We start from the raw sequence: 17,909 nt of genomic DNA, 5'->3' as shown, positions 1-17,909 counted from the left end.
TCTCCCTCTGACCCCCCCCCCTCTCATGTGCTCTCTCTCATTCTCCCCCACCAAAAAAAAAAAATAAAAAAAAAAAAAAAAAAAAAAAAGCGGATGAGAAGCCCACAGGTTCCAGGGAATTCGCACCTGCCACAAGGCCACAAATCCATTAGTGATGCAGAAGCCAGAATAGAGAAAGAGGGCTGGCTGGATCCCGGAGCCAGTGGGTCAAAAGGAAGGAATAGCAAAGGATGTATCCGTAGCCAAACTTGACTATGGGTTGCTGGGGAGGGTCACTGGGGAGGAGACCATTGCAGAATGGCTCTCAAGTTCTCGTGCATGTCTGTACCCAGTAGTACTTTATATTCTCCAGGGTCATCATCAGATAAATCATCATTAAAACTGCCCCATCTCCACCCCAGTGAGGACTTGCCCCGCACCAGGCACACACCTGGAGAGGCTAGGGAAGTCTAGGAAATCCAAGATGTGGGTTGATATGGCCTGAGCCCCTGGAGCACCCCTCATGTGCCAGACACTAACCCTTTAGTTGAAGGACTGTGGGGAGGCCCAGGCACTACACCCAGGGGCAGCCACAGAGTCTCAGGGCATATCAGCCCCCCTATTTTACCCTGGCACCCAGAACCGTGCCTGGCACATATTCGCTGCTTATTGAGCACACAGATGGAAGAATGAAAGGCTTCTGTCCTCAAGGTCTTCGTGGTCTAGCAGGGGAGACTTGGCACAATGCAAACCCACAAAGAATCTTGTCCAGCAGTAAGTCTGGATTGTGGCCACTGGACACCTTAGGGGGGTGAAGCACTTCTAGGGTGATGGATGGGAGGACGTGGGAGCCTGGGTGGCCGAGGAGGAATGCTGTGTGCGTGCACAGGGCCCAGCTGTCCCAAGAGTGCCAGGGAGCTGCATGACTCAGGGTAGGGCAGGGCTGCAGGCTGGAGGAAGGGTGCGGTACTCTGGGGAAAGGGCAAATGAACCTCAGGAGGAGCTCATCCCTTCCTGCCTGCTTTCTTCGGTCCTTCCGTAGTTTACTGCTTCTGGGCAAAGGCCACTGCAGAAGGCCACAGACAAGCAAAAGCTTTGTCCGCATCTGCAACAGAAGTAGCAAAGATCAAAATGGGATAAAGTGCCAAAATAAAGTACCACCTCAAAGATGACTTAAAAAATAAGGGCAGCTCCGTGTCACAGAAGTCTGAGCTTCAGTGTTGGACAAGCCAGGTTAAAATCCCAGTTTAGCCTAAACTCCTAAACTCCTAGCACCTCAACTCCCTGAGCCCCAGTGTCTGCTTTAATCTGGGTGTGGGCGATGGTGTCTGTAGGAGGCCTGGCTCATTCATCCAGTCGTGGGCTTGGGGACGTGTAGGGAGACATCACCTTTCGCTGTCCAGGACCCTGGCGATGAAGCGGCCCGGGGCAAAGAGACACTAAAAGCCACACTGGCCTCCGTGTAGGGCCAGAAAGCCAGCCACCTTCCCTGATAACTGTTGAGTGCCTGTGATCACCTACTAAAATCGTCCCAGCACCATCCAGTGCCCAAGGGGAGGGAATGGGGCGGGTGACTGGTCCTCTAGGCCAGCCCTCAGCTTTCTAGCAATCCATCTCTTGTGCTGGCCTCCGGGCCCAGTCCTGGAGGACGTGGGAGAAGAGGAAGGCCTCGCCCCTGCCCTTTGGAAATGCAGAAGGCGGGAGGACTAGCCACTGTCTGAGCCATGGCATGGAGGGTCAGGCCTCCCCAGGTCACAGGTCCCCAGCACTAGCGGGAGCCTCCTGGTTCAGGCCATGGGCACGGTGACCTCCCAGGCCTGCTAGCACTCCTCCTCCATGCCAGCCACACCCCACCCCTGCACCTTCACTGCTCACACCGGGCCCTCGCTGTGTTCTTCCTGCACCTGGAAGGCCCTTCTTCCAACTGCGTCGAGGAAGGTTCCGAGAGGCCCTCCTTCCTCTCTTCTCCCTCAGAACTTCCATGTCTTCCCCTAATACTGATGGAAGCCTGCTCCGGGGTAGAGCCTCGGTGAAGCAGAACGTGGGCCCCACCTGCACAGAGCCTCAGCAGTTCCCACGAAAGGGCAATTATCTCCCCATTCTGAGGTGGTTGGTGTGTCTGTCTCCCAGCTTGGACTGTGCATGGGCAGGGGCTGTGTCTGTCCCGCAGGACTCAGAGGAGTCAGTCCTGAGGCTAGGGAACGGCCAAGGGCGGGTCCCTGCAGTGGGTAGTTTGTAGAGGAGGGAAGGGGGCAGGAATGGAGCAAGGGTGTGGAGGTAGGCCTGGGTCCGGCGGTGCAGGAGCCGGTGGGGAGACCGGCCTGGCCTTGTTGGGGGGAGGGGCAGTGAGGTGAGCTCGTGCACAGGGCAGGAGTTCAGGTGCCTTGGGCCTCTCTCCACAGCTCTCAGTTTCCCCAACAACTGGTTCTCCCTCCCTCACCCCCTACTTTCCAACAAGGTATCTAGAAGTCCATGGATCAGGGACTCGGGGAGCAAGAAGGTAGGTGGCCAGAACGCTTGTCATCTGAGAGTCTAAGACCTTCCTGTGGTTTAGTCCTGGCTCCAATCTTCACCTTTTCTACCTGGAGTTGGCAGGTAAAATACAAGACACCCCCTGAAATTTGAATATCAGAAACACAACCAATAATTCTTTAGCACAAATAACATTTGAGACATGCTTATACTAAAAAAATTATTCATTGCTTTTCTGAAATTCAAATTTTTAGTTGCGAAACCTGGCAAACCTTTGCCCACTCCCTGTTTCAGAATCTGCCACTTGCCCCGACAATGAGGCTCCGGGAAACCATCAGAGAGGTCCTGGGCCTCCTGCAACACACTCAACAAAACAGGAATTTAGAGCTGGAAGGAACCTGGAAGATTATTTAGCTGATCCCTCCCGCTATATGTGGACGAGGAGACTGAGGTCCAGAGGGGACAGGCCCTGGCAAGCCCTTGGGCCCCTCACACCCCCTTGGCTGCAACTTGGGCCTCCTGGAGAGCAGAAGAACCCCGGAGGCCAGGCCCTTTCCAGGTAAGGCAAGGCGGGAGTCTTAAGTTTCCCGCTCTACCCCCCACCCCACCCCAACCCCCAGGCAATTTCCCGGATCCTGACACCCCCAGGTGAGTCACCTCCACCTGTCAGGACAGATCTGGAGCAGTGCCAAGGCCCTGGGCTCCTCAGCTCCTGCTGGGCTCCCTGCCCAGAGGAGCGAAGTTGGCGGGGAGGTGGGGGGGGTCTCATGTGCAGCCAGTGCAGGCGTGGGTGGGTGGGGCTCGACTTTGTGGGAGAGCCTGGTCTTCCAGAAAGCTCATTGCCTAGCCATCCGCCTCAGGCCCTTCTAATAGCCAGGCTGAGAGGGGCCCTCAGAGATGACTCAGCTCAATTCCCAGTGAGGTGGGGAGTGGGGGCAGGGTCTTGACCAAAGTCACCCAGCCAGGTGGATCCACAATCAGGTTCTTTCTCTTAAATGAGTACTCCATGCTCCCTACTGAAACTGCCCACCCCCTACCCTGTTCTGTGTTTCTTCATCTCACTTCACCCTTCTCTACATTATATTATGTATTCATTTGGCTTTTGTCAGTCTTCAGTTAAAACATAAATCCCTCTCAATGTCTCAAGATCCTAGAACAGTGCCTGACACTAAGTAGGACTGAATAAGCATTTGTTGCCCCTATTACGTCTCGCCTTGTGCAGGACACGCTGCATGATGCCATAGTTGCCCCCTCCCCAAACATGCAGGTTCTGCCGGGAACATGGCTCTGTGCGGGGCTGTGAGTCCCCAGGTCTGGGCGTGTGGCCTCCTCCTCCACTGCAGCCCAGCCTCGGTCTGGGAATGAGACAGTAATAGCACAGGGCTGAGATGGACTGACAGTGGGTTTCGGGGTGCTGCTTGGTAAGGACTTGGGTTGTCACCTGTCTGCCCTGGTACACCCTGCTAGACCAGATAAGCCTATGACACCTGGGCATGGCCAGGAAGCTCAATCCCAGAGTCCCACCCAGCTGACCACTCCCAGACAGTGTGGCCCAGGGTACAGCACTGAGCCAGGAGCTGCCCACCTGTCTGCCTCACTGTGTGACCCGGCCCATCCCCACCCCTCACTGGCCCTCATTCTGCCTATCTACAATGACGCTTCCAGGCTGGCTGATGCGTAAGGCCTGCCAGTTCAGCCCACCTTTGGCCTCTTCCTACTTCCTCTCCATCCCAGGCCTCTGCATCAGTCACTCCTACCCTGCCTCCTGGGGTGTCCCAGACCCTCCCCTCCATCCTGTCAGACCCTTTGCTGACCCTGTCCCAGTTTTTCCCCGTGGCTCAAGTCCAAGTTCTGTCTGTCATGGACACTGTAGGTGGTTGGGGCTCCTAGGATTAACCTGGGGCCACTTGGGACACTTCCAAGTCATTCAGAGGCCGTTACTCAGATTGCTTGCCCCACGCCCTCTGACCAATCTAGATGTTCCCATTTCTAGTCAGACCATCTCTCTGGTATGTCCAAAGCCGATCTCTGCATCTTTCCCCAGACCTGCTCCCCTCTCAACCTCCCAGCCAGGGTGCCTCCAGCCAGCTGGTCACCTGGGCCTGGAACTCCGAGAATCACGGAGCCTGCTCTCCCTCCCTCCTTGCCCTCCTCCAATCTGCCACTCAGTCCTGGCCACCCCTCTGTGATATCCTGGGGGATCGTCCACTTCTCCACTTCTTCAGCCTCACCTGTGTTCATACTTCATCTTCTCTCACCTGACCTTGAGAGCAGAGGGCGCTTCGACTCCACGTTCTCTGCCTTCAACGCACACTCCATGCAGCGCCAGAGAGGAAATGCCAGTGGCAGCAAATCCAACCTTGTCACTCTCCTGCTCAAAACCCTTCCATGGCTCCCCACTGCCCTCAGGATAAAGTCTGCTCCTTGGCCTGGCATTCAAGGCTCTTCATGACCTGCCAGTCTCACCAGCTCATCTCACACCGCTGTTCCACTGACTACTGAGCGTTCAGCTCCCAGCTTTGGCTCAAGACATTCCTTCCACCTGGAAGGACTCCCACCTTCCTAATCCTCAGATTCCTCCCCTTTCAATCATCCGGAGAGTCCACAGTGGGAATCGACTTGCTATCCAGGGAAGATGGATAAACAAGGCTTTTCTCAGGGGGCATGTGTGTGTTTTTAGTCAGTCAACGTTTATCTATTTATTCGTGTACACACAGCCTTGTTTCAGAAAGGATTTGAGGTGGGCCATTCAATATTTATTGAGTGCCAGCCCGGCGCCGCGAGTCCCATATGGACATGCAGTCAGCGACACTCCCATTCGCAGACCCAACCAGGGAACCATAGGGCCAGGGCAGAGGGCTCCGGGGTGAGAGATCTCAGGAAGAAATGGGGATTTAGGGAGGTGGGAGGGTGGTTGGAGTGAGTGAACAGGAGAAGGACATGAGAGGGGGCAGGAACAGAGAGAATAGAAGGAGCAAAAGCTGTGGATGGGGGAAGAGAGAACTACAGCTTCCCTCTGTGACCCCGGCTTGCATTTCCTTTCCCTCTTGCCCAGGTCAGCTTCAAGACTCGTTTCCCTTTCCTCTTGCAACATCACTGAGTGAGGGACAGTGGAGTTGGAGGCAATGGGGGTGAAGACTGTGGGAGCCACTCGGGTTCCGGTTTCTCATGGGAAGAAGCCTGCGTCCCCAGCTAGCTGGCAGCCCTGTGGGCACAGCATGCTCCTGAGTCCCCAGTGCTCTTCCCATCCTCCATTCATCTCCTCTGTCCCAACCAGTCTGTGAATATGTATAGCCACATCCATGTCTTCAGGGAGGAAACGAAGGACCAGAATGTTGGTGACAGAGCAAGGACTCCAACCCTGTGTTATCAGAGGCTAAAATCCTTCCTCTGCTAACTATTCCAGGTGCCTTCTGCTCCTGAATCCTAGACAGCTGGACATGGCAAGGGGGCTTATGAAGTATGTGTTGGGTTGGCATAAGAGGGGTCCCCTCTCTGCACATTCCAGGAAGGGAGGTACCACGGCCCAGGATTGACCTTCATGGGCTACTTTAGATACCGGTCCCATCTACATCTCTACCCAGCCCTGGGGCGCAGCACATAGAACCCAGCTGGGCACCAGGAGGCCTGGGCTTCAGCCCCGGCTTTGCCCTCACTTGCTGTGTGACTCAGGTCCAGGCCTCAGCCCCTTGCCCTTTCCCTTCTGCAAGCAAGGTGCTGAGCTACAGGGACTGCAAGTCCCGAGTTCTCTGATCTCTGTGGCTTCTGGTTTCCACAGAATTTGGTTTGTCTGCCTGGAGAGGGTTGTCAGACTGAGAGTAGGACCAGTTCTTGTCCCATCCTGCTGGTCAGTACTGAGGGGGTCTCTCCAGGCCATGGGGATGGTGGCCAGGGGGTCAGGAGTCTAATTTTATCTGTTGTAGTCCAAGCTGGGGCTGGTCTGGCCCATTCCCCAACTGACCCCAACTGACCCCAATGCTGAGCTCAGGTTGAGCTGAGGCAGCTGTCAAGACAGCCCTAAAATTAGCCCCAACAGGGATAGGGAGGGGCACTGGCCCAGGCCTCAGGCTCCAACAGCCCCAAGGGACGCAGCCCTCACCTTACTCAAGGAGGGAGAGGTGGGCCAGAGTTCTGGCAGTGACCCTACCATGATGCTGGGTGGGGAGAATCAGAAACAAGTATGGACACGTTTCAGGAGAGGGATTGAAGAGCAGGCACCCTCTGCCAGTTGCTGGGGCCCTGACGTGGTCCCCAGCCCCCAGCCTGTCAGAGCCCTGGGAAGGACCAGGGACAGACCTTGCTATTTATACACTTTTAGAACAGGGTTGAGGGATCCAACCTATCCTCCCAAGGCTGAGTTGGATAACCTCACGCATTAGCGCCAACTCCCAAGCACAGGGCAGGAGCCGGGAGGTATCAACCTGCTGATAGGGCGCAGGCTGGAGACACCAGGGCCATGCCCAAAGCCAGCCCCCTCTCGCCCGGGGATCATTGCCCACTTCCCTCCTCTCTACCCTGGTGTTCCGAGGACCTTATTAAAATGCAGATTCTGATTCAGAAGCTCTGGAGTGGGGTATGAGATTCTTCGAGACTCTAACAAGGTCCTAGATTGGTCTGCAGACCACACCTTGATCACGAATTTTACTTCCCAGCCAGATGGGTTAGACCCCAGGGCCAGGCTCCCTGCCTTCTGTTGCCCAGGTATTCCCTACCTCCCCTCCAGTAGGCACAGGAACATAGGCACCTGATACATAGAGCAGGTGGCTGATTTTTCCATCGTGGGCTCCTGCCTGGCTGGGTAGGTGTGCGTGGCAATACTTGTGCCTCAGTGTATATGCCGCACGCAGCTGGTTCCGTGTGTATAGAGGGTACAAAGATGCACGTGTCTAAGAATAATGACAAGTAGCGAAAAGTTTAGAAATAGCTAACCTAGCAATGTCCGCAATAGCCAAACTGTGGAAAGAGCCGAGATGCCCTTCAACAGATGAATGGATAAAGAAGATGTGGTCCATATATATAATGGAATATTACTCAGCCATCAGAAAGGATGAATACCCAACTTTTACATCAACATGGATGGGACTGGAGGAGATTATGCTAAGTGAAATAAGTCAAGCAGAGAAAGTCAATTATATGGTTTCACTTATTTGTGGAACATAAGGAATAGCATGGAGGACATCAGGAGAAGGAAGGGAAAAATGGGGGCGGGGGGAATCGGAGGGAGAGATGAACCATGAGAGACTGTGGACTCTGAGAAACAAACAGGGTTTTAGAGGGGAGGGGGGATTGGTTATCCCAGTGATGGGTATTAAGGGGGGCATGTACTGCATGGAGCACTGGGTGTTATACGAAAACAGTGAATCATGGATCACCACATCAAAAACCAATGATGTATTGTATGGTGACTAACATAACATAATAAAATTAAAAAAAGAAAGAGCTAACCTTTATTGAGCACTCTGCGCAGGTAAGGTTCTAACAACGTGACATACGATATCTTATTTAAACTATTCTGATGAGATGAGAAGATGGAGGCTCACAGAGGTTAAGTGACTTGCTCAAGATCACCTAGCTGATAAGCAGCAGTTGGGGCTGCCAGTCAGGCCTGGGCTCCACACGGGCACACGTGTCCGCCAGCGCACCCAGTTTGGTGTATGTGAGTTTGGGAGTATGTGTGCACTTGGTGGGCAGGGTATGTGCAGAAGTAAAGCGGCAGCAAGGATGAATAGGCGAGGTAGGCGTTGTGCACAACAGTTCAGAGCGTGCGCAGAAAGCAGGTGGGGAGAAGGAAGGAGACACGGGTGTGAGTCAGACCAGCCTGGGCTTGTCTTCACGCTGCGGGGCTAAGCTTTGACTTCCTCCTCCGTGAAATGAGCGTATAATGGTTGCCTTATGAGGTGCTGCTGTGGAAAGAAATGTGATGGCAAATACAAAGTGACAGGCCCAGGGAAAGGCTCACACACACAGTAGGTGCTCGGGATACAGGAGCTGGCCCTTCCTCCCCCTCGTGACTGGGGTGCTTGGCCATTTGGGGAGTGGCTTTCAGCTCACTGGATTAAGAGGAGGCATTTGAGGGAAGGACAAGGACAAGGAGAGGCAGGCCAGTAGGGGCATGCTGCGGTCACAGCTGAGAGAGCACCCCAGGGAGATACAGACATCCAGTCAGAGTTCAGAGCCTGGCCCACGGTCCCCTTTGTTGGCCGAGGCAGGAAACTGCAACTTTGGAGAAGCCCTCTCAGGAAAACCAACACCTTGTCGCTTGACTCAACCCTCAGCTCTGCCAGACACATCAGCCATCACGGTCCTCCACAGACCGGGCCCTCCCTCTGAGGGCCGCGTATCCTCTGGGCTGGGCCGGAGGGACTTTGGAAGTCCCTGGTGACTCATTTTCTCTTCCTCCACCCACGACCCTAATGTTGTGCCTGGAGCTGGGGTGTCTCAGCAAATCTGAGGGCTCCTGTAGGCCTCTAAAAAGTGGGAGGTTGTTTTGGTAGGCATTAGTCTCTCCTGGGACCCAGAGTGGAGGGGCACGCACATGGATCCCCCCGGACCACCCAGAAGCAAGTGCGGGGAATGGACCCCAAGGACACATTGCTTATGAGAGTTGGCTAAAGGTGGGTCCAGATGGCTCACTGAATTCACCTCCTTCGTTTCCCATGTGAGGATCCTAAGGCCAAGAAATGGCCATCACCAGGCCAGGGTCACCAGGAGAAGGGACACAGAGCTCACCCCAGCCACCCACCCACGAAGCTGATGGGAGATTCCAGAGAGGCTGTGAAAGGCTCTGGCGCCCCCATGTGGCAGAAGGGAAGAAAGACAGGGCTGGGCGGAGGTTCGGGAAATCGGCTCTTTGGGTGGAGTGACTGCCCTGTGCGGAGGTGCCCCTCCTGGGTAACAGGCTGAGGGCTCTCTCCAGTTACACAGCCTCTGCCCCTACTGGTCATTCCAATCCAATATCTACCTCCTCCACCAGACTGGGAGCCCCCCCAAGAGTGGGGCGGTGTCCGATTCATCAAATCCCATGGGTATGCTGGGACGGCATTGTGAGGGAGTGGTTTGGACTGAATTGAATTCAGTATAAATGGAAGGAAACAGTGTGGACTATGAACAAAGATTTATGCGCAAGAATGTTCATAAATCCATGTCTGTAAAAACAGCACTTGTGTGACAATTGTTGAAGTGGGTGATGGGTACAGGGGTTCATTGTACTATTCAATTCATTTTTGCGTGTGTTTGAAATGTTGTGAAACAAAGGAATTAATAGAAAACATAAAGGTCCAACAATAGGAACCTAAATAAATTATGATGCAGCTGTACAAAGGAATAACATCTAAAGACATTAAAAATGCTGCCATGGAGTTCTTTTGTTCTCAATTATAACAGATTTATTGAGGGGGCCTGGCTGGCTCAGTTGGTAAAGCATGCAACAATCGACCTCAGGGTCGTGAGTTCGAGCCCTATATTGGGTGTAGAGATTACATTAAAATAAAAAATAAAATAAAAAAATAAAAAATAACAGATTTGTTGATATATGTCACATAACATATAATGTACCCATTTAAAATGTACAGTTTAATGGTTTTTAGTATATTCACAAAGTTTTGCAACCATCACCATAATCAATTTCAGAACATTTTCATTACTCCACAGCAAATCCCCATACCCATCAGCAGTCACTGCTCACTTGCTCACAAACCTCCCCTCCCCCAACCCAGCCCACAGATACACTTTCTGTCTCTATAGATTTGTCTTTCTGGACATTTAATGCATCATATAATATGTGGTCTTCTGTGTCTGACTTTTTACAGATCGCATAATGTTTTCAAGGTTCATGTCTCCATGTTTTAGCATGTATCAGTACTTCATTCATTTTAAAACTTTTTTTAAAGTTTTACTAATTTAAGTAATCTCTACACCCAACATGGGGCTCAAACTCACGACCCCAAGATCAAGAGTTGCCAGCTCCTTTGACTGAGCCAGCCAGGTGCCCCGTTACTCCATTCTTTTTTATGGCTGAATAATATAAACCACATTGTATTATCTGCTCATTAGTTGGTGGACACTAGGGTTATTGCCATTTTTCAGTTATTATGAAAAATGATATCAACATTCATGTACAAGGTTTTGTCTTTAAAGATTTATTTATTTATTTGGGGGGTGGCAGAGGGAGAGGGAGAGAAAGTCTTAAGCAGACTCCTCACTGAGTGGAGCCCCATGTGGGACTCAATCTCACCACCCTGAGATCACGGCCTAAGCCAAAACCAAGAGTCGGAATGCTTAATCAACTGCGCCACCCAGGTGCCCCTCATGTACAGATTTTTGTATAGATGTATGTTTTCATTTCTCTTGAATGTATGTCTACGAGCGAAGTTGCTGGATCATCTGGTAACTGTATGCTTAACTATTTGAGGAACTGTCAGGCTATTTTCTAAAGGGAATGCACCATTTTACATTCCCACTGGCAGTGTATGAGGGTTCAAATTGCTCCACATCCTTGCCACATTTGTTATTATCTGTCTTTTTTATATTCTAGCCACCCTAATGGGTATGACCCATGTAACTTTTAATGACATGGAAAATGTCCTTGGTATAATGTTAGATTTTTTTTTTTTTTTTAAAAGCAGGCTTTGGAACTGTTTATACAGTGTGGTCTTAACTCCTAAGATATACGTGTCCATAGAAATCAGACCAAGAAATAATCTATGAAAATATTAATATGGTTATCTGTGGGCAATTTGGGGTGATTTTTCTTCTTTCTTAAATTTTTGATAATGTGAACATGTATTTTTTTAAAGATTTTATTTATTTGAGAGAGAGCACACACACGATTGGGGGGGCAGAGGGAGAGAGAAGCAGACTCCCCACTGAGCAGGGAGCCTGATGCCGGTGATCCCAGGACCCTGAGATCATGACTTGAGCTGAAGGTGCCCCGTGAACATGTATTGATAAGAAAAAATATAATATTATACAAGAAAGTAAAAGAAAATCAATAAGGGGCACCTGGGTGGCTCAGTCAGTTAAGTGTCTGCCTTCGGCGCATGTCATGATCCCAGGACCCTGGGATCGTGCCCCGTATCAGGTTCCCTGATGAGTGGGGAGCCTGCTTCTCCCTCTTCCCCCTGCTCGTGCTCTCTCGCTATCTCTCTCTCTCTCAAATTAATAAATAAATTCTTTTTTTAAAAAAGAAAAAAATCAATAAATATTAGAAAGAGATAATGCAAATGAATTAAAATAAAACATTCAAATGCATTGAATGAAGCTATTACATGCCCAGTGTATAGGATCTTGGGCAGTTGGAGGGAGGGTCTGAGTGGAGATGGGAGAGACAGAAGGATCAGGCCACTGATTCCAGAGTGAGGGTGTCCAGAAAAGGAACATCACTCTCAGTGGGAATCAGGGAGAGCTTCGTGGAGGAGACAACCCTGAAGCCAGCTGGACTCTGAGGTAAGAAGCAGATTTAGATTCACAGCAATGGCAGGGGGGTACAGATCTCAGATATGTCGGCACAGACCTGACCTCTCTGCACATAGGGCACTGAGGTTGCAGACAAGGGCTCCGATGTCTCGATAGGCAGAGACGGTGGCCTGCACAAGCCTGGCTTTGCCCTAACTTGGGGTGACTGACCTTGCCCAGTGTGCTAAGGAAAGAGTTTCCTAATCTGAAATGGCCATGATAACCTCCCTTAAGGGTTATTTTGAGCACTGAGTGAGATAAGAGTGTGGAGTAGCCTCCAGCACAGGCCTGGCCCACGAGTGAATGATTTGTTGCAAGTAAAGAGGGAGAGGCAAGGTTGATTCTAAGGATAGGATGATGATGGTTGGGGGTGGGGGAGGGGTGTTCCGGCAAAAGCAGCAGGGATCCTGAGTCCTGTCTAGGGGTGGGGTGTTGGAGGGAGGGGCACCAAGCCCTTTCACAATAGAGGAGTTACCCCAGTAAAGACACAAATAGCCTCCTGGGAGGGAGGCCAAGCAGCTACGATGTCTCCGTTTACCAGCTAAGCCCAAAGATGGCAGAACTGGCTCAAGGTCACATAGGGAAATCCTGGCCTCCCAGTTGAGGTCTCTTCTGCAGGAAGAGGCCCCCAGGGGCTAGAGTAGGATTAAGGGATTTGCATCTGAGCTCCGTGCATCCTTCCCACCCACCTCTCAGGCAAATGGCCCCCTGTGATCTTGGAGTTGAAATAAAGCCAGAGGGGGTTTTGTTTTCTTCTTTTACTCCTTTATTTCTTCCCAGCCCTCCACACTGGGTATGTGGTATCTTCGCCTCGCCTCCGTACTCAGCGAAATACGTTACTGTTACTGCTTGTTAAAGAACATTTCCAGGACAGCTTGCTTAGACTTTGAGAAAAGTCAGTGTTACACAATTTTGCAAATTATTGTCAAATGTTTCTGGAGGGAAGAAAGTATCCAGGGAAATAAAGCAAATGTGGCAAATTATTAACAATTGATGCACTGTCAGCAAAGAGTATGTGGGTGTTAATGGTACTACTCTTTCAACTTTTCCATAGACTTGACATTTTTAAGAAAAGGTTTTGGAGAAAAAAGGCAAAATATAAAATACATACAGTGTGAACCAAAACTTGGAAGGAAGGAACACCAAGCAAAGAAACAAAATCTTTGTGACCTTGATTTAGGCCAAGAGTTCGTAGATACAATACCAGAAACATGATTCAGAAACGAAAAATATTGATAGGTTGGACTTCATCAAAATAAGGAACATCTGCTATTTGAAAGACACTGTTAAGAAAATGAAAAGACAAGCCATTGACTACTAACAACTATTGCAAATCACACATCCAAGAAAGGAGTTGTATCTAGCACATTTGTAATGACACTAGAAATGAGAAACAGAAAAATAATTGGGAAAGTCCAAAATAAGTGGAGATTAAATAACACACTTCCAAATAACACATGGATCAAAGAATCTCAAGAGAAATTTAAAAATATTTTTGATTAAAATATATGGAAAAAAAACTTACCAAAATCTGTGGGATGCAGCGAAAGCAGTGCTAGAGGGAAATCTATAGCATTGATATATTAGAAAGGAAGTGAGATCTAAAATCTGTATTCTAAGTTTCAGTTTAGGAAACCAGAAAAAGAAGAGCAAATTAAATCCAAAGGAAGTGGAAGAAAAGAAGTTGGAGGAATTGGAGCAAAGGGGCACGTGGATGGTTCAGTCAGAAGAGCATGCGACTCTTGATTTCGGAGTTGTGAGTTTGAGCACCATGTTGGGTGTAGAGATTACTTAAAAATAAAAATCTTAAAAAAAAAAAAAAAGAATTAGAGCAAAAAATCAATTAAAAGGAAAACAGAAAATCAATAGGGAAAAAAATCAATGAAATCAAAACCTGGGTTGTTGAAAAGATCAGTAAATTGATACACTTATAGCTAAGCTAACCAAGAAAAAAAGAGAGAGGCCATAAATTACCATATCAGAAATGAAAGGGAGGAATTCACTACAACTTCTAAGGGACATTAAAAGGATACTAAAGGAATATTGTGAACAATTATGCCCACAAATTTGATAACCTAGATGAAATGGACCAATTCCTTGAAAGATCTGAATCGGCCTATGTCTATTCAAGAAATTGAATCAATAATTAATAACCTTTCTAAACAGAAGACACCAGGCCCACATGGGTTCACTGGTGAATTCCACCAAACATTTAAGGAAAGAATTATACCAGTTCTTTACAATGTCTTTCAGAGGATAGAAGCAGAGAGAATACTTCCCAACTCATTCTGTGAGGCCAGCATCATCCTAATACAAAAACCGGACAAAGACATCATACGAAAAGAAAAACTACAGACCAATCTCTCTCATGAACACAGATGCAAGATGCTCAAACACATTATTCATTAGTTATTAGGGAAATGCAAATTAAAACCGCAATGAGATGCCACTACACTTCTATTAGAATGACTAAAAATTTTTAAAGTGATCGTGTTGAGTGTCGGTGAAGATATGGAGCAACTAGAACTCTCAGACACCGTTGGCAGGAAGGTAATACGGTACAACCACTTTGGAAAACCTACCATATAACCCAGCCATTCTACTTTTAGGCATTAACTCAGGAGAAATGAAAGCATATGTCCAAACAAAGACTTGTATGCAAATATTCACAGCAGCTTTATTTGTAGTATCTCAGACAACAAGAAACAACCCAATGTCCATCAATGGGTAAATGGATAAATGAAGTGTGGTACATATAAACAATGGAATACTACTTGGCCATAAAAAGTAATGAGCTGGTGGCCAACTTCCGGATGGTGGTGCGAGGAGCCCTGCAGAGCCTCTTCCCAGTGGAACAACCATAGCTGTTAGAAATGTTATGTATATATTCCCTAGAAATCGTCCTAAGAGCATACAGCAAATGAAGGAATGTTCATTCAGGAAAATCTACTAAATCTTGGTAAGAAAAGTGAGTTTGTAGCATTTGAGCCATGCTTCACTCTCTCCCTGCCCCCACCACCTCAACCCAATGGAGGCTCCGATGGAGGCAGGTGAAGCTAAGAACACCGGGTTCCTTCCCCTTCCAGCTCCCAGCAGCAGGCTCTGTTATCTTCCTGGGACAGGAAGGCCGCCAGCATATCTCATCCTCTCAGCTCTGAGCTGTGGGGACAGTTGGTGCCGCAGGCAAAAGAACGCCGCCGAATGCATCCTTTATACCACGTAACAAAAGTTAATTCAAAATAGATTAAATACTGAAATGTAAGAGCTAAAAGCTTTATGCTTTTAGAAGAAAACCCAGGAGTAAGTCTTTAGAACCTTGGACTTGGCAACAGATTCTTAGATAGGACACCAAAAGCCCAGCTGACAACAACAAGAATATACAAATTGAAATTCATCAAAATGAAACCTGTTAGTGCTTCAAGGAATACCATCAAGAACATGAAAAGACAACCCACAGAAGAGGGGACAATATTTGCAAATCATATATATGAGATCCGGGACTTGGATCTAGAATATATAAAAAAGATTACAATTCAATAATTTAAACAACAACAACAACAAAACACCAACCCAGGAGGTGCAGGTCTCTGCGGCACCCTTTGCAGGAGCCCCAGCGGCGGCTGTGCCTGCCGGTCCAGCCCGTTGCTTTACTGTTTAGTGGCTGCACAAACACAGTCCTTATGCCCCAAAGAAAGTCTCCAGAGAACACAGAGGGCAAGGGTGGATCCAAAGCAACGAAATCGTCTGCCAGGTTGTCAGCGAAACCCGCACCACCAAAACCTGAACCTAAACCAAGAAAGCCATCTGCTCACAAAGAACCTGGAACGAAGACTAACAAAGGTACTAAAAGGAAAGAGGGAGAGCACAAAGCTGGAAAGGAAGGTCCTGTGCCATCTGAAAATGGTGAAACTAAAGCAGAAGGTGCACAGAAAACAACCTGTAGATCACAAGGTAGAATGAATTGTGAAAAATTGGAGTTGATTTTATGTCCCACTTGGGACGACTTTGAAAAGCTATGTTTACCAAGGATTTTGTAAATGCTAATTTTTAGGACACTACTAGTTGGCATACAAAGATATATAAGGATGGACATTTTACCTCTTTATAATCATGCCTTTTGGAAATTTCCATCATCCTCAAGTAAAATAAATTTCAATTTGATATTCGAAGCTGTGTGCAAAATTGATGCAACGTTCCATGCACTTGTTTTAAAAATTGAGACCTGTGCATACTGTGGTATTTCTCCTGTGCGTATTTGAATGTTTCACACAGTTTTTCTAGAGCAGTAATCAGTGGTGCTTTTTAATCTAGATTTTATGTGATTTTAATGAAACATGGATAGTTGTGGCCATCTGCTGACTATTTGTGGTTTAAAATAAAAGGTTTTCTTGCCTGCAAAAACAAACAAATAAATAACCCAATTTAAAAAAAATGGGCAAAGGATTTAACTAAATATTTTCCCAAAGAGGATGGAAAATAAATGAATAGGTAAACAATAAACACAAGAAAAGATTCTTTTTTTTTTTAAAGATTTTGTTTATTTGTCAGAGAAAGAGAGGGGGCGGCAGGCAGAGGGAGAAGCAGGCTCCCTGCTGAGCATGGAGCCCGATGTGGGACTTGATCCCAGGACCCTGGGATCATGACCTGAGCGGAAGGCAGATGCTTAACCGACTGAGCCACCCAGGCATCCCCCAAGAAAAGATTCTTGATATCATTAGTTATCAAGGAGATGCAAATCAAAAGCACAATGAGATATATCTTAACCTCAAGGATGGTCATAATAAAAAAGTCAGACATCCAGATGGCTAACAGACACATGGAAAGATGCTCAATGTCATTCGGCATCAAGGAAATACAAATCAAAAACCACGATGAGATACTACCTCACAAATGTCAGATGGTAAAAATTAACAACACAGGAAACAATGGATGTTGGTGAGGGTACAGAGAAAGGGGACACTGTTGGTGAAAATGCAAACTGGTGCAGCCGCTCTGGAAAACAGTACGGAGGTTCCTCAAAAAGTTAAAAATAGAACTGCCCTAGGATCCAACTATTGCACTACTAGGTATTTATCCAAAGGATACAAAAACACAGATTCGAAGGGGTACATGCAGCCTAATGTTTATAGCAGCATTATCAACAATAGCCAAACTATGGAAAAAGTCCAAGTGTCCATTGACTGATGAATGGATAAAGAAGATGTGGTATGTATGAATATATATATATATAAAGGAATATATATATAATGGAATATATATATATATATAATGGAATATACAGATAGATAGATATAATGGAATATTACCCAGCTATCAAAAAGAATGAAATCTTGCCATTTGCAGTGACGTGGATGGAGCTGGAGTGTATTATGCTAAGCGAAATAAGTCAGTCAGAGAAAGACAAATACCATATGATTTCACTCATATGTGGAATTTAAGAAACAAAACAGATGAACATATGGGAAGGGGGACAAAAAAGGGGGGGAGGGAAACAAACCATAAGAGACTCTTAACAATAGAGAACAAACTGAAGGTTGCTGGAGGGGAGGTGGGCGGGGGATGGGCTAAATGGGTGATGGGTTTTAAGGAGGGCACTTGTGATGAGCACTGGGTATTGTATGTAAGTGATGAATCACTGAAATCTACTGAAACCAGTAATACCCTATATGTTAACTAATTAGAATTTAAATTACAATTTGGAAGGAAAAAAAAGTCAGAAATAAATGCTGGGGAGGATGTGTAGAAATCAGAATCCTAACAGATTGCTGGTTGGAATGCGAAATGATACAACTGCTTTGAAAAACAGCTTAGTTCCTCACAGTTAAACAGAGTCATCATGTGACTTAGCAATTCCTCTCCTAGGTATCTACCCAGGAGAAATTGAAATGTATGTTTATGCAAAAACAAGCAAAAAATGTTCATGGCAGCATTATTCATAATAGGTAAAATGTAGAAACAACCCAAATGTCCATCAACTGATGGATGGATAAACAAAATGTGGTATA

The 17,909-nt window shown here is 47.7% G+C and overlaps 1 protein-coding gene and 1 long non-coding RNA gene across 2 annotated transcripts in view; both read left to right on the top strand.

Annotated features, from left to right (window-relative positions):
- LOC116646562 overlaps positions 1 to 7,389 on the top strand; it is a 23,124-nt gene extending 15,735 nt beyond the window's left edge. Inside the window, exons 2-3 of the long non-coding RNA XR_004302134.1 lie at positions 2,746 to 3,010; positions 4,496 to 7,389. This is a non-coding gene — a long non-coding RNA (uncharacterized LOC116646562). The remainder of the gene's footprint in view (positions 1 to 2,745; positions 3,011 to 4,495) is intronic.
- Positions 7,390 to 15,584: 8,195 nt separating this feature from the next.
- Positions 15,585 to 15,941, top strand: LOC116646282 (high mobility group nucleosome-binding domain-containing protein 3-like). The gene has a single exon (XM_032426869.1). It carries the CDS (start codon positions 15,585 to 15,587, stop codon positions 15,939 to 15,941), a length of 357 nt encoding a protein of 118 aa, XP_032282760.1.
- The last annotated feature ends 1,968 nt before the right edge of the window (positions 15,942 to 17,909 follow it).

This window comes from Phoca vitulina, unplaced genomic scaffold (assembly GCF_004348235.1).
Source record: "Phoca vitulina isolate PV1807 unplaced genomic scaffold, GSC_HSeal_1.0 scaffold36, whole genome shotgun sequence".
NCBI classification, from domain to species: Eukaryota; Metazoa; Chordata; class Mammalia; order Carnivora; family Phocidae; genus Phoca; species Phoca vitulina.
Note: the sequence above shows the minus strand (reverse complement) of the source record. Positions and strands in the feature narration are given on the sequence as shown.